Source organism: Stegodyphus dumicola, chromosome X2 (assembly GCF_044657685.1).
Source record: "Stegodyphus dumicola isolate Sdum_Otavi_A_Nest chromosome X2, ASM4465768v1".
NCBI lineage: Eukaryota > Metazoa > Arthropoda > Arachnida > Araneae > Eresidae > Stegodyphus > Stegodyphus dumicola.
Genome location: NC_140781.1, coordinates 66489101 through 66504301, shown reverse-complemented (window position 1 = coordinate 66504301; position 15201 = coordinate 66489101). Strand labels below are relative to the sequence as shown.

Here is a 15201-nt window from a genome sequence, read left to right as displayed (position 1 = left end):
TGTAACTGTTTTAGATTTTGATATTATTAAAGAGGTTTTAAATAGAGATTGAGAAGAAATCAAATTGTGTCACAGACTAAAACCAAATTATTTAATGGTCAAGGGAAACGAGACACAAAGTCGCTCCAGAGAAAACATTATTTTCAAAAAGTACCGCAAAATGTATACTCTACCCCACAGGAAATCAGAAAGCATCTGACTTCTATGAGTTAATCGATAATATCTTCGGTATTATGAATAGTACCAAAATAGTACCAACAAAAATAACAAGTATTTAACAAACTAATTTTGTTAAGTACTTGTTAAAGTTATTCTTATTGTATCCTTTGTAACTAATTATTGATTAGATTTTGTGCTAGATTAGCATTCCAGATAAAATATAATAGTTTAAAACATCAAAGTAATTGGCATAAAAAGACCTGCTTCCTTTACTCACACTTTTGAAAAATTAAATAACTGTTTTAGGTACTCTGAATAAAGCTATTTTGTCAAAATTAAGGTAACAATCTTATATACATTTATTTAATTGAAATATAGATATAAGTATAAATTCCAAAATTATTTTAAAAATATCTATTATATTGAATCGGAAGAGAATTATAACAATGTAAAATTTACAATTAGGCAAAAAAAATCAAACGTAGGTTAGCAGAAATGTTGCCATATACGTCATATATGTTTAAACCTATGTCAATGTAAAGTTAGTTTTTGAGTAAATTTAAATAGCTGCTATTATAGTTATCTTAGAAGCAGTATAAAAATTCTCTCAGTTAGCATGCGAAATAAAGAAATGATTAGAAATAAACGTGCATTAAATAAAAAAAACCTGCAAATAAAAATAAAAAAAAACCACGGAACTTTATGTTAAAAGAGTAGCACATTTTATCTATTATTTTAAAATTGAGTAAGCATTATTAAATTTTTTAATGGTTCAGTCTAAAATGCATAAAGCAGTAACATTGCCTCTTCCAAATTATAGCAATCTTTCACACACAGCTCATTTTAAATGCTGGTTCAAAAACGCTAACTTCCAAGCTGTGAATTATATTGGCGCCTCAGTGTGATCATGGCTACGTCATCACTTCTCACTTTCTGCTTCAGGGGGAAAAGCTCTATGAGCTAGACCTTCTCTTCTAAGTCCTGTATTTTTTCGTTTTCTACAATATATCCGAATAAAAAATATGTGAAACAATAAATTTTTAAACAATACTTTCTTCTGAACAGAATCAAATGGTATACTTTTTCCATGCTTCGAACAGTTTTAAAAATTTTAAAGGTAATTCGATTTTATTCGGTAAACTATTACAAAAATTAAGTATAAATATTAAAAATCACAGATTATTTCTTTTCTATTTACAGAGCTTCATTCTGAAATACTTTCTCATGTGAGATGATTTACAGCTTCTGAGGCATCTTTTAAATCAATTTCTCATTCCATTATTAATGATCTGTTTGGTTAATTTCAAAGTGGAGGACCTTTTATTTTAATAGTTAAATGCGTTACATAATGTTGCTAATTTCCGATTTCCATGTACTTAGCTTTCTACGAATATCTCTGACAGGGTTAAATAAAAGGGTTAATTACTAAAATTTGAAACTGAATTATTACAAAATGCGAGAGGAAACAATTCTTTAATACATGTCCAAATTTTTTAGACCCTTGATTTCAACAGCACACATTCTTTAAGCCGCGATTATTGTGCAATTTCGCACAACGTATTCCCGCTGTCACCAGTTTGATGCCTAACAAATTGATATCTATATAATCATGTCAATATGATTTTCAGTTTAAGTGGTTTTATATTAAAAAATACTTGTGTAAAAATGAAAATAATAATCAAATACCTTCACGGCTAATCTTTGGAATATGGTAACAGGTAGTTTGGCGACATTTTGGTAAGGCGATAAAGGTTACTAGCTAGGACTTTAGCTGTGTACATGGATAAAGTCAAGAGTGTGCACAATGCCATTTTTGTGCAATTCTGGGATTTTTTTTTAAGTGAAAATAGGTCGATGTGCATGGATGATACCGTGTATGTGCAATTCTTAAAAATGCGGCAAGCAGTTGGCGATTCTGCACTTTGTCCCAATTTCGCACCTAATCTTCGTCATGATTAAGCACTTTTGTTCCATAAAAGTTCTAGCATAAGCGTAATTCGGCTAGCAGATTGTTGGAAAAAAAAATGTTGAGTAAAAAAAAAAAAAAAAAAAAAAAAATGCCTTTACTTCGTGAAAACAAAATGGCGTCCAAACAAAAACTAGCAGGTTGCTGTAGCAGAGTTGGTCGCCAAATTTTCGCCAAAAATCGCCAAGTTACCATAATCCAAAGATTAACCAAATTCACAAAATGCTTACGTATTCATACGACAGTTTCACCGACTCAACTCACGGGCAGAAACACTGACCGCAATTGATAACCAACTGATTCAAACGACACCAAATTTGGCTAAGCAAGAGGGTTGCCACTGACATTTCCTTTACCTATTATATGCAAAACTAAATGACTGTGGCTCCAGAAGACCGCATTGAAGGTGCAAGGGGGAGTGTGACCAGTTGTCACGTGAATGCGTCTCATAGACTCAGCGTTACAATACCTTTTAATTGATTGTTTTTCGGTACGAACAATTCTTGCATAATTTTTTCTCCCAATGGCGAGCACTTGCCTATAACGGCATTGGCCACTCCTACGGCCAAAAGTGATGGCCATTTTATTGTAGAGGCGCCTAATAGACGGCCACCGATACCTCCTATGAAGGGACAGACAATTTTACATCCAATGCCTTCTCCGGGATTCGAACCCGGTATGGCAGTCAGGTTCCCCTAATCACAATCCCGTCTGAGCAGCTTCTTGCTTAAATAGATTTATAAATGTATTTGTCAACAGAATTTTAATTGCTGCTTGCAATTAAATGTTAAAGTCATTATATAGTTAGAATATTTATAATCATTATAAATTTAGATATATTTAATGACTAGATTTATCAGTAACACTCACAGGAGTTTATGAATGAATAAATCCTTCATTTCCAATACAATTATAAATGATAACATAAATATTACATTAGTTAAAAGCAAATGCACGATATTTTTACAAGGATATGCTTAAGTACTCATATATATTTAATATTTTTCATTTTCGACATGTACAAATCTTTATTTCCTTTGCATTCAGTATATTTATCAGTAAAGTAATTTACAATAATTTATCAAATATTACATGCATTATTTTTAATACGCACTCAAAAAGTCAGTTTTTCTTCAAAAGTCTCTCCCCTTAGGTAAATGAACCCTTGCATGCTTTACTCTATTTAAAAAATTAAAACAGGGTTAGTTAGTATATCCAAAGAATACGAATGGGAGAATGCAATCTTTCGTAGACTTAATTTAAAACAGCCACGCTCGCTTCAGGCGACTTTCGAATCGAAGCAGTATGCATGCATTGAAGCAAACGCACAATGTGCAGGCAAAATTCATTCTACTTGAAATGCTAGTGAAATACAAAGCATAACTCTGCTATTTGAGAACTTGCTTTTGCTGTTATTTATACTCGAAATTTTTATTCTGCAGGGAGCTTCGCATATGATTTTTTTTTTTTTTTTTTTTTTAATTTTACAGGAAAATTTTGCCTTTTGCCTTTTCCTACTTAGACATTTAATAAATGGTTACTATTATATTACTATCTGTAATGTAATACTGCTTTAAATTATGCCTTCATTCTAAATGTCTGTGGTAATAAATTTCCAAAAATAAAAAATAGATAGAACATTTATCATTAAAAAATAAAGAATCCTGAGGGTAAAGCGAAGCGCTCAGTAAGCCTTCACCAGTGTTCACCCTCCCAAATACTGACAGCGTCCTTGACCGCTTGCTTTTGGGTATATGGAGAAAAAGGCGGTTCTTACCTCTCACCTAGTGGAACATTGGAAACGTAGTTAAACTAAGACATAGGTAGAATTCAGCAAGTTTGAAGAGACATTAGGTTATTTCATAGCAGGAGATGTGAAAAATGAGCAATGCTCCCGCCGGGAATCGAACCACAGACCTCTCGAATACGCGCTGAGTGTGCTGACCGGTACACGACGAAGGCATGCTAAGAAAGCGGGAGAAATACCTTATATACTCCCCCCTTTTAAAAGGGCAACTGGGATTAGGGGACCCAATCACCAAATCCTGGTTGTGGAGAGTCATCATCCCCCCTTTTTAGTTCGGATGCCAGTGTAGACACATTAGGTTATTTCAAAGCAGGAGAGATGAAAAATGAGCAATGCCCTCGCCGAGACTCGAACCACGGACCTCTCTAAAACGCATCGAGCGTGCTGACCACTACACAACGAAGGCGTGCTAAGATGGCGGGAGAAATACCTGATAAGTTGTTATTAATAAGAAATGTTAATTAGGCTAATTTAATGCTTCTGAAAAGGCTTTCGAGCTCCCTCATCGTGCAAAAGAATTCTATGACATTTTTGGGGTTTGTCTTTTTGATTATTTCGGAATAAGATTAACTTTTATAGCATGCCCACAGAATTGCCGCTGTAGTCGGACGGCACACGTGAGCAAACGAGAATTACTGCGAGCAAATAGGTTTTTAAGATAGGAGTAAATTTAAAATTGCTTCTGTTAGATGTTATATTGTTCTTGACAGGAGGAGATTTCTAGGATTGGCCATTTTGTGGCTGGCATTATTATCATGTTTAAAAACTGATGGATTTGATTTTTTAGAAATTATGGACAGCAGTTGGGTCTAAAAAAGTAAGGCATAGAATCTGCATTTCATAAGAAAACTTCATACTGAGATACTTTCATAGTCTGAGTTATAATTTTACAGTAAAATGCTCCAGTGAAAGTTTCCATTCAATCGTTCATTACATGCAATTTTTTTATTACCTTCTCATGTCATGAAATTGATTTTTAACGAAATTAAAGCAGGGAACTTACAGATATTTCTTAATATTTAAGAAATAAAAATTTATTTTACAGACGTCATGTTTTTAATGCATTCAATATAGTGCTCTCACAGGTTCTCAGATGGTGCTGCTGGTTTTGAATCGCATTCCTAAATCAATTTCAAGTGCTTTACGCCTGTAAAACTTATCAACGTCTTACACATTTTCGACTCAATTTTTTTCGTGACTTTGGTGTTGTTGAAGCTTTACTTCTTCTCCCAAATCAATTTTTTTGGTTTATGTACGTTGCTGGCCAACAGAAAGCAGACCATTTTAAGGTCAACCTAGATGATCTATTGGTGCATGTAGATATTGCAACAAACAAGTGATTTTCTATGTGTTTTCATGTCACACAAACAAATTGAATGGCCTATTGGGACTGCACCGACTAAATTCCCATTGTGGACGAAGACATACTTCAAGCTTCACTATGAGCTATCAAGGAACATTGCCACTGAGCTGCGTTATAGGCTAAATTCCCAACTCTTCTATTAAATTACGTATACAAAATCCATCATCACTTCGAAAGTATTGCAGAAATGCACTTTCTCTTGATCGAATAGCTTAGTTCCTCTTTGAAGCACATTTTTTGGCGCAGTCTTGATGTTAACAGTCCTGAAGCGTTTTTGGATAGTCTTAAATCTCGTGCCAAATCATTCAACTCATGTTGCTCAAATCTCTTATGAACGGAATCATCTTCAGTTTCAAAATCAAGCCTTTGGGGTCAATTCGATATTTATCAGAAATCATGTTCCTGTATTTCCAAAAAGAGTAATTCTTTGAAAACTGGCACTATGAGTTCAGTTGAGGCACTGGGCAAAACTAGGATACCCTATTTTACATTTGTTTTTCATGTTATATCCTATTGGTTTCATTATCCAAAAACCGGCCGAGCGGTAAAGTCGCTGAACACTGGTAGTTCGGTCCGAGGTTCGAATCACGCGAACGGGCTGGCTGCATGGGTGTTTTCGTGGTTTTCCCCATGTGTAACGTGTGTACGAGCCAGTTTCCCTTAGAAAGTCCTCCACGAAGGCATCCCTCCCCTTAGGCAGATAGCCCTAGTGTGCTTTGCCATAATTAAATACACACACACACACCATTATCCAAAAGTAACAATCACTTGAGAGGGGATCTTGCCAATTCATAGGTCCACCAAATGGAAATTTAGAGTGTGTTTCCTTCACCCAGATTCATAATTTCTCTACACACTGTCACCAATTTTCACCTTAAAATATGCGAAATAAACTTTCCTGACAAATGCACTGATATTTATCCTCTGACTGGAAATGGTAGAACTTCCACATGCATAATAAAAGGAATCGGGGCTGTTTAAGCACTTATGACGCGAACTAACAGAAGAAGACATAAGGAGAAGCTTCAATCCATACATAAATAAAAACTAAACACTGCTAACCCTGTATATAAACAAGAACTCGGAATGCGCTTCATTATATCAGAGCGACACACCATGACTGACTACACTATCTAAGGCGTAACTGAACTAGTCTAGACAAGTATGCACTTGTCGCTGATCTTCTGCGGTGTCATTCACCTGCCGCCAATCAAGGATCAAGGAAGTTAATTTACGGAGTGCGCTGGGCTAGGCCTTTAACTCCACATCATCAGAGATGAAACAATTACATCAAAAGAGGGGTTCATCTAATAAGGGAAAATTTTGAAGCCTAATTATAAAAATAAAAGCTTTTCAGATAATGCCTTCCGCATGAGAAAAAAGGAAAACTCTTAGAAAGTCTTTAAATTAGATTTCGTGTTTAAAAAGGGCCAGGAATAAATTTTCAGAGAGGAGTCAACATTCAGAAAATTTTGAAAAGAATAAAAAGGTGCAATACATTTCCTTGATTCTTGATATCAACAGCAAAATAAAATCCTTAGGACAAGCAATCCGGAGAGTTGGGCAAAAAGGGCTGGGGGGGGGTAACCCGTTGGGCGGATTCCAGTAGCAGTTCAATGTGATACAGCTGATGGAGGTGAAGAAAATTTTTGGTCGCTATTTAGTGCGACGTTTAAAGGCCCCCTTAGGGGGGTCGAAAGCAACCCGTTTAGCGGGTGGAAAAGAAGCTTTTAAGAAGCTATTGAGAGATTAAGTGCAGTCGCGTGCGGCTGCGGAGATAAGTTGTCTCTTGTTAAAGAAACGTTAGAAGACTCTTCTTAAAGAGTTTAGGAACGATAGGTAAGCATCCACTTGGGCGTCTGTATTCCAATACCGACGCCGTTTAAAAGGTAGTTGAGCATAATCAGGTTGTAAGATTGCTCTGGGTCGCTTTTTAGAAGAGGCAACCGCAGGATCATATCGATCACCTGCCGCCAATCGGAGAGTTTGTGTCAGCCATTTAGGAGAGCAGTAGCACTTCCTATGATCCGCGTTCGATGCCGCGGAGAGTGGTCACATTCGCTTGAGCTGTAGAGAAAAAACGTGATGTGGTAGAAGAAACTAACTACGGTTTTGAAAGTAGCATGTTTTTTTAACTCTAAGACAGCTCAATCGAATTCAACAGAAATTGTGTTACAAACTGTTTCCCAGCGTAATTTAAATATCTATTTAAACTGCAGCAAAAGTGGACAGAACAATTTATTTTCTTTTTTTAAAGTTATTTGTAACGTTAAGCGTGTTTTAATGTTATCGGTTCTCCTTTTCTGTTTAATAAACAGACTCTTAAACAGGAACAACGGTAGTTTATAGTCTGTTGTGAACAAGAAATATTTGAACAAATTACTTTTAATTTGTTTTCTTTTGACTACTTTTCATAGCTAAGTAAGAGTTTTGTCATAAATGAAAAATTGCATTACTAGAAACAAGATTTTGTGCAGATTTAATTCATATGAATAACTTGATTACTTCAATCTTAAACTGACATGATTTATAGCCTAATGTTGGTAAAGTTCTGGATGGTAGTTTCAAAATTTGTAAAAGGTATGGAGTGAAACTATTAAATCTACTTTAAAAAAAATTTATTAAACTTTCTGGTTATACTTTATTGCCTTGGCATTAGCGTGTGTGCAAAAGCTCTGTCTAGAGCATATGAATATCTATACTGGAATGCACTAAATAACTCAGAAGATACATGCGTTTTATATGCGTCAGATAACACCTTCAAATACTTATTCAGCGAAGTGGGAAGCCCGTTGATAGCAGGATTTACCATTCCAAGTTTAACAAGTCGGTAAGTTTTCACAACACCAATATAGTTTTGAGGCCGTCCAATGATTTCCAAGTTAAATCTAGTTTCTTGGACATTTCCACCAGCTCTTGCATGGTAATAGTGGGTACTATTCCGAACTGTAACCTGATATGATAGATTGATGCTGTAAATTCTAAGAGTACAGTTTATAGAGAGTTCTCCTTGGTACATGGAGGGCCCAGAACAATCTCCTACCCTCTCCAGTTTTCCCAATCCAGTTGCTTTGCCGTCAGTGAAAGTGGCCTCACCTTGCGACTGGTACACAGTTGATGGACCAAACCGAGTACTGAATGTTGATAATAGCAGAGGGTCTAGACCCAAATCTCTAATGGCAGGAGGTAAACATTTCCGGATCACATTATCAATATACTGGTTTGCAGAATGGCCAGCGAAGGCGACACCTGAAGAACAAAAATTAATATAAATATTTCAGTAAGGATTTTATAAAGTATAATAATTAAAATAAAAACTTCAATGATGACTTCCCTTTATTGATTTATGTTTTTAATATCTTTGAAATTTTGAAGTATACTTATGATTATTTGTTCTACGTTTAAATTAAAATCTTATAACTGCAGGATTAAATTAAAAAACACTTTCAGTACTCTATCGCAAGAGCAATTGTTTATAAGAAAAAAATGCTATAAATGAAAACTAGTGTTGAACAAGTCCTAACACCCGGAAATTTAAAAATCATACTAAGCTGAATCTGAGATAAATGCTTTTCATAAGAATGGCATTCATGCAGGAAATCTTTCAAAGTTGATTGAAGTATGAGTGTTTTAAAATTTTTAGCAATATTATGGTCAAATTTACTTCTGTCTAGCTTCTAAAAGAACTGATAAGACTCATATATAATAATAAAATAATTTATTGCTAACAATTACATAGATAATTCCTTAATATCGTAAATATACTTTGAAACAACTCCCCTGATTTCTACAACTCTGTGAATTGAAGCATTTTATTTTTAATGATAAAAACGAATTTAAAAAAATAAATTTGATTTAATTCAATGTTCGAAGAATGATCGATTTTTTTTAAACAGCATCAAAACATTACCCAAAAGTAAGCCGACAATTTAATGCTCGGTAAAAATTAATATTTTATAAGAACACTCAGAAAAAAAAATATTAGAATAAAATTAAAACGTCTCAATGCAAGAAAAGTAATCTTCAAATTAAGCTACAGTAACAATTTTCAGCAATTTACTAAATAATGAACTGAATTTTTATATATATGTGTGTATGTGTGTGATTATGGCAAAGCCTCGATGGCTATCTTTTACATATGATTTTATATTCTGTTTATTAGCCGAAGGGGGGTTAACCTAGAAGAACTATTAATTTCATTTGGCATTTCGAGTCGAAAACTTTAAAAGTCTGACTGAATCACATTCCAGATTGTTACCACCAAATATTACCGCCCTATATTATATTTAAAGAAATTAAACAATGGAGAATCTGCATAAATGTATGTATGTTTCTCTCATTGTGATAAAACAACGGTACCTAGAGCCATCAAATTTTGAATAACGAACGTCTCCAGACGAATATGGGCATCGGGAAGCCCAAATTTGGAATTTAGAATTTGTTTCATTATCGTTTTCATATTTTGTAAAGCATTTATGAGTTTTTAATCAAGAAACTCAACGATTTCAAAGCGAGCAATGGCAACACTGTACGGAAAAATAAAACATTTTTATCTCCAGCTCGCTAGCCTGTGTATCGGAAATTCTAAAGATATACTCTTTTCAAATTATTTTTCGATATTGCTATTAAATTGAATTTTATGGTTTAAGTTGGAAGAACATATTTAATAAATAAAGGTAACACACAAAACGTTAAAAAAAGGCTCTTTGGGGGCGTAATATAAAATCTGAAAGCTTTCAGATTCTTTATTATGTTGTGTATATATTTATGTTTTTCATGAATTTAATTAACTTTAAAATTTAATTTTCATTTAGATTTAAAATTTTGAAAAAAAAAATCATTCAAATGTCACTCTCAGCGAAAGGTTATTGACTTTTGTTCTAATTCATTCACGAAATTTGAAGTCTACTTTTATTTGCATTCTTTTACGATAAATTTTTATCTTTTGTTTTCAATGTATAAATTTATAAGATTGATCGTGGACCTATACTTCCAGTTACAAAAATCTATTAAATGACACACAAATTTTTGTTTTGGCATTTTAAAATTTAATGAAATAATTTTTTTCAAAAAATTATGGAGTGGATGATTATGGAATCTAACATTTTAAATGAACCTGAAGGAAGCCATCCACCCAGTGTTGTGATGCTATGAATTCGTTTGGCAATATGTCCAGCTGCGATACCACTGAAAGGTTAAATCATTGAATATCAGCTTGCGAATAACCAAACAGTTTGCTTTTCTATAAGCAACCCATTCATTCAAATTATGTGTTTCAGTTCTGAAAATAAGTGATGCCGATTTGAGAAGAACTATCGTAGTCCTTAGAAGTTCTGTTCCCTATACTTGTTTAGAAAAAAATTTTACGTTTTACAAAAAATAAAACACAAAAGGTTCGACTCCAATATGCATTCTTTAGTGTCGGCGTGTATCCATCTCATAATATTATTTGCATTAATTAAAAATAAAATATACTTGTACTTTACTCAATATTTTACGATGACGAGATTATACTTCTAATGTAATAAAACTTCATAAGAATATTAGTAACGAAGAATTAGATTTTGAAAGCTTAGGAATTACATTGAGTGAATTTTTTTTTTTTTTTTTTTGTATAACAAATGGAACAAAATTACATATAAAGACACAAACAAATTACAAAAGAGTAACACTAAATGGCAATTAAGGGGAGGAAAAAAATCAACCTCGAATTACCCTAATTTATTTATTAAACGACCCTTCAACGCAAATTCAAAATGAATTTTGAATACTTTGAGCAGGTTCCTGAATATTTAACCTGTCTCGGCTGTTAAGTTGCTCTTCATTACGGATGAATATCTACTAAATGCAGTATTTCGTATTTCTACATCTATGCCACCAATTTATTCTACAACATCATTGCATCTAATTTTGCTTTATTACATATACATATATATATATGTTGCAGTCAGGCATCACCACTGGATCAGTGGTTAATACAGCTGAATGCTCGTTGTCCGATCCGGGTTTGAAGTTAGGCGAAAGGACTGGCTGCATGGGTGTTTTTCTTTGGATTCCCCATGTGTAACCCGAATAAGAACCAGCTTTGCTCAGAAATTGCTCCACGAAGACATTCCTGCCCGCAGGCATACAGCCCTCGTATGCTTGTCCATTTCGAAATAACTAATTAAGCAATAAAACCTAAAGTCGGTGATTAGAATAGCTCCAAAATATGATGTCTGGAAAATGATATTTTAACTGCGGCGCCTTTTACTCGTATTACATATCTGTTACACAGGACTTTATAATATTTCGAACCAAAACATTTATTGAAAAATTTTTGTAGCACAGTGACTGCCTTTATTTACTGACTACTGATAGGAAAATAATGATCTTGGAAGATCTTAGTTGATGGCATAGCAGGTACCTATACAGTTGAAAATTTTACTCGATTGCTCTTGAGAATTTAATTTGGAACAAAATTTCAGATCTTGTGCCCAGCTACCTATTGAGCGATAACAAAAGAAATTCAAGAAAGGACCTGAGAATATCATTAAATTTTTGAATAGTCATTGTTGCTTTTTTATATCAGTTGTTTGCAGGTTAGATTAGGTTAGTGCAGGTTGTATTATTTATTTACAGCAAAGCATACAAACATTATCTATTTCAGAAAGTAAACCTTTACTGTAAGAATTTCTAACTTCTACTTGGCCCATCAGCGGTTGAGTTTTAAAATTGTTGAACGCTGGCAGTTCGACCCTTCTGTGAACGGGCTGGCTGCATGGGAGAATTTATGGTTTTATACATATATAACGCGAATACGAGCCAGTTTCTCCTAGAATGTCCTCCACAAAGGCACCTCTCTTCTTAGTCAGGTGGCTTTTGAGTGCTTTTCCTCAGTTTAAGTAATCCAACTCTCTTATTCAACGTTATACACCGAAAAAACAACTAGAAACCTCATGAATGGACTACCAGCATTCACTGCTAATATCCTGATCACTGGTGAGCCCAGTTATCTGCAGACGAAATAAATTACTGTGGAGAAATGAAAAATATATTCTTGCAGCATCATTTTGTGTCTAAGCTGGCTTAATCAATGTTTATTATTATTATTATTATTTTAATTTTGAGAGGAGATTAAAAAAGTTCTAACTAGGAAATGTGTATTAGTCCCCCCATAAATTACGCCTAATGAACATCAGTAGCTTTGAGATAAGTTGAATGCATATAATGAGTTAAGCAATTTGTGGCCAATAAGTTAATTATGGCAAATAACGAAACACTCTACCTGCCTATGGGTTTAGATTATTTGAGTTCTACAATAATTGGCTTTATCTATGGGAAGCAATGCCTCGGTGGAGGAACTTCTAAAAATAGTTGGTTCAGTTTTATGTTAGAGACAGAAAAATTCTTTATCTCATAAAGCTAGCTCTTTTCAAACACCAGGAACAGATCCTAAGCCGAGATGGTAGTTTGGCTTCTGCTGAATCGGTAGAATTTGAAGTTTACTCTTTTTATTTAAGAGGCCCACCAGCATCCGAGCGGTAAAGTTGTTGAACACTGGTAGCTCGGTTTGTGGTTCGAATACCGGTGAAGGGGCTGGGTGCATGGGCGTTTTTTTTTTTTTTTTTTTTTTTTGTTGCTTTTACATGTGTAACGTGTATAAGAGACAGTTCCCCTTAAAATAACCTACAAGAAAGGCAGCTCTCCCATTAGGCAGATATCCCTCGAGAGCTTTGCCATAGCCAAATAAACGAAATCAAACTTTCATTTAAGAATAATAGTCTTAAACCAATTCTTAATCTGATCCTGAAAGCAGTCTTCTGAAAGCAAATACCTGAGGTGCAAATTTGGTATTAAATCATACAATGAAATATTTTGTGTGAAAAACCTACTGATAAAAGTAGCATAACAAATTAAATAATTTGCAAAAGAGCATTTAAGAACCTTCATCTTACCTACAAATAAATGGAAGATAATTTCATTAACTGAATTAAAATTAGGCAAAAAATCAACCTTAATTTGAAGAAGGTTTTGAATAAATCTCTATAGAGTTCAAAAGCGATCAGACATATGTTCTTCAAACTTTTTCAAGACAGCAGGTGAAAAAGAAAAGAGAAACGATGAAAAAATTGCAAAACCAAGTTTCTGATTTAAATTTCTTACATTTTTTCGTTTGCTCTTTGAGCCGTTTTATTCTCTGAATCGCCATGTTACATCGAAGCTAGATTCTTTCATTCTCGGAACTTGAACAGTTTTTCAATCCAGTCTTATTTACATTTAAGCACTAATCATTTAATCCTGTTTGATATTTAATTAAATTTGATACTCTTTTTTAATTTTCTTTGATTGACGAAGTTTCGTATTTTAACCGTTTTTCCACCTCCTATTTCATGTTTTTCGTATTTACTATCTCTCTTTTTTAAATTAGTTTAGCAAATATTTTTTCTGCTCCTAAAAATTGGGTACTTTTGTCTGATCGCCCTCGAAATCGAAGGAGTTTTATTCAAAATCTGCGCAAAACTAAGGTTGCTGCTTTGTCTAATTTAAGTTTTGCATTTTCGTATTTTCTTCCTATTGGACGTTTTATTATCAGTCTAGTAATTGAAGTTATTTATTCATTTAGGCTCAAACTTAGAAAATACTTTTTGAATTGAGTATTTCCTCGGAAAGTTTCAAACTAAATGAGAAAATTTCCGTAGTGTATTAAGCAGGACCATGATTTGAATGAATTTTGCTTTTTCACCCGGAGAATATTATGCCCATTTTGGCACTAGCAATGATTCCTTTAAGAGCAAATACTAAATATATTTCCTCTTAAGAAATTTCAATTAGATACAGATTGCTTATTTAAAAAGAGTTAGAGAGAGCTATAGTTTTGTTTATGTGTTTATTATAACCGGACTGATGCACAAATCATCCACCATGCAAGTGAACCTGCAGGAAAATTTCAAATAAATACAGTTCAATAATTTTATAATCAAGAGGTGTAAAGGTCTTACCAAGCACGAAAGACAGGAAAAGCAGTTTTCGCAGCATTGTTACAGATCAGGATTCTGCGAAAAGTATTCCACAATAAGATCTATAATATACATATTAATTGGAATAATGTTGTTCACTATAAATTATTTGCTAACATAAAAAAAGCAAATGCGAAAACGTAAATGAAATACAGTTTCATTTACTTTTTACACTAGGTTTCGCATAAAAACAACAATTTCTCTATATCATCCTTTTCATGAAGTTCTCGAATATTTGGCAAAGTTCTGCACAACCGAGTGGTTCTAAGTAATTATAACTGGATAATTACATACCTTAGATACTTGGATAGCTTACAGCTCCTTGCAGGGTCTATAATACTGCTTCTTCACTTTTATGCTAACTTGGTTGATAAGAATTCTTCAAATGATTAAAAAAAATGTGAAGAAAATTTCACAGCTGTTTTATCAATAACTGATAGTCAACTGTCGCAGTTTACAGAAATTACTTAATTGCAGGAAAGCATGTTGCTATGGGAAGGGCAATTTGATGAGACGGACAGATTGCACTAAAGATTATATGAATCTTCGAATATTTTGCTGAATGAAATTAAGGAGTGTTTTATTTCCTTGCTTTAATTTCGAAGAAGCTGACTAGACAAGACAGAAATGTTTGTGACTGTAGTGTATCTTGGAAAAGTGAGAGCATCTAATAAGTCTTAAGGCTTAGGGTAGTGGTTGTCAACCTGTTTTGCCCCATTTACCCCTTTCAGCATCATCCCTTTCCTTCCCAAAATTTGAAAAATACGTAGATTTATATTTGGATTATTTTAATGTGTTTCATTAATTAAAACACGAAAAGTGTAGAAAATGTTGATAAATATTCAAACTTGAATAAAAGTAGTTTTTCATATTCATAACGTAAATCTAAATTTTTAACAGAAACAAA

General features: G+C 33.6%; 1 protein-coding gene across 3 annotated transcripts; it reads right to left on the bottom strand.

Moving 5' to 3' along the window:
- Positions 1–7896: 7896 nt before the first annotated feature.
- On the bottom strand, positions 7897–14686 carry LOC118182004 (uncharacterized). Of its 3 annotated transcripts, none has more exons than XM_035351259.2 (3): positions 14589–14686; positions 14277–14330; positions 7897–8544 (listed from the first exon to the last, which is right to left on the bottom strand). In XM_035351259.2, exons 2-3 carry the CDS (start codon positions 14311–14313, stop codon positions 7937–7939), a joined length of 645 nt encoding a protein of 214 aa, XP_035207150.1. In that variant the 5' UTR covers positions 14314–14330; positions 14589–14686; the 3' UTR covers positions 7897–7936. The 3 variants fall into 3 exon arrangements, with proteins under 3 accessions (XP_035207150.1, XP_035207149.1, XP_035207151.1); XM_035351258.2 differs by having other exon boundaries at positions 14277–14356; positions 14589–14647; XM_035351260.1 differs by lacking the exon at positions 14589–14686 and adding an exon at positions 14460–14477.
- Positions 14687–15201: the final 515 nt, after the last annotated feature.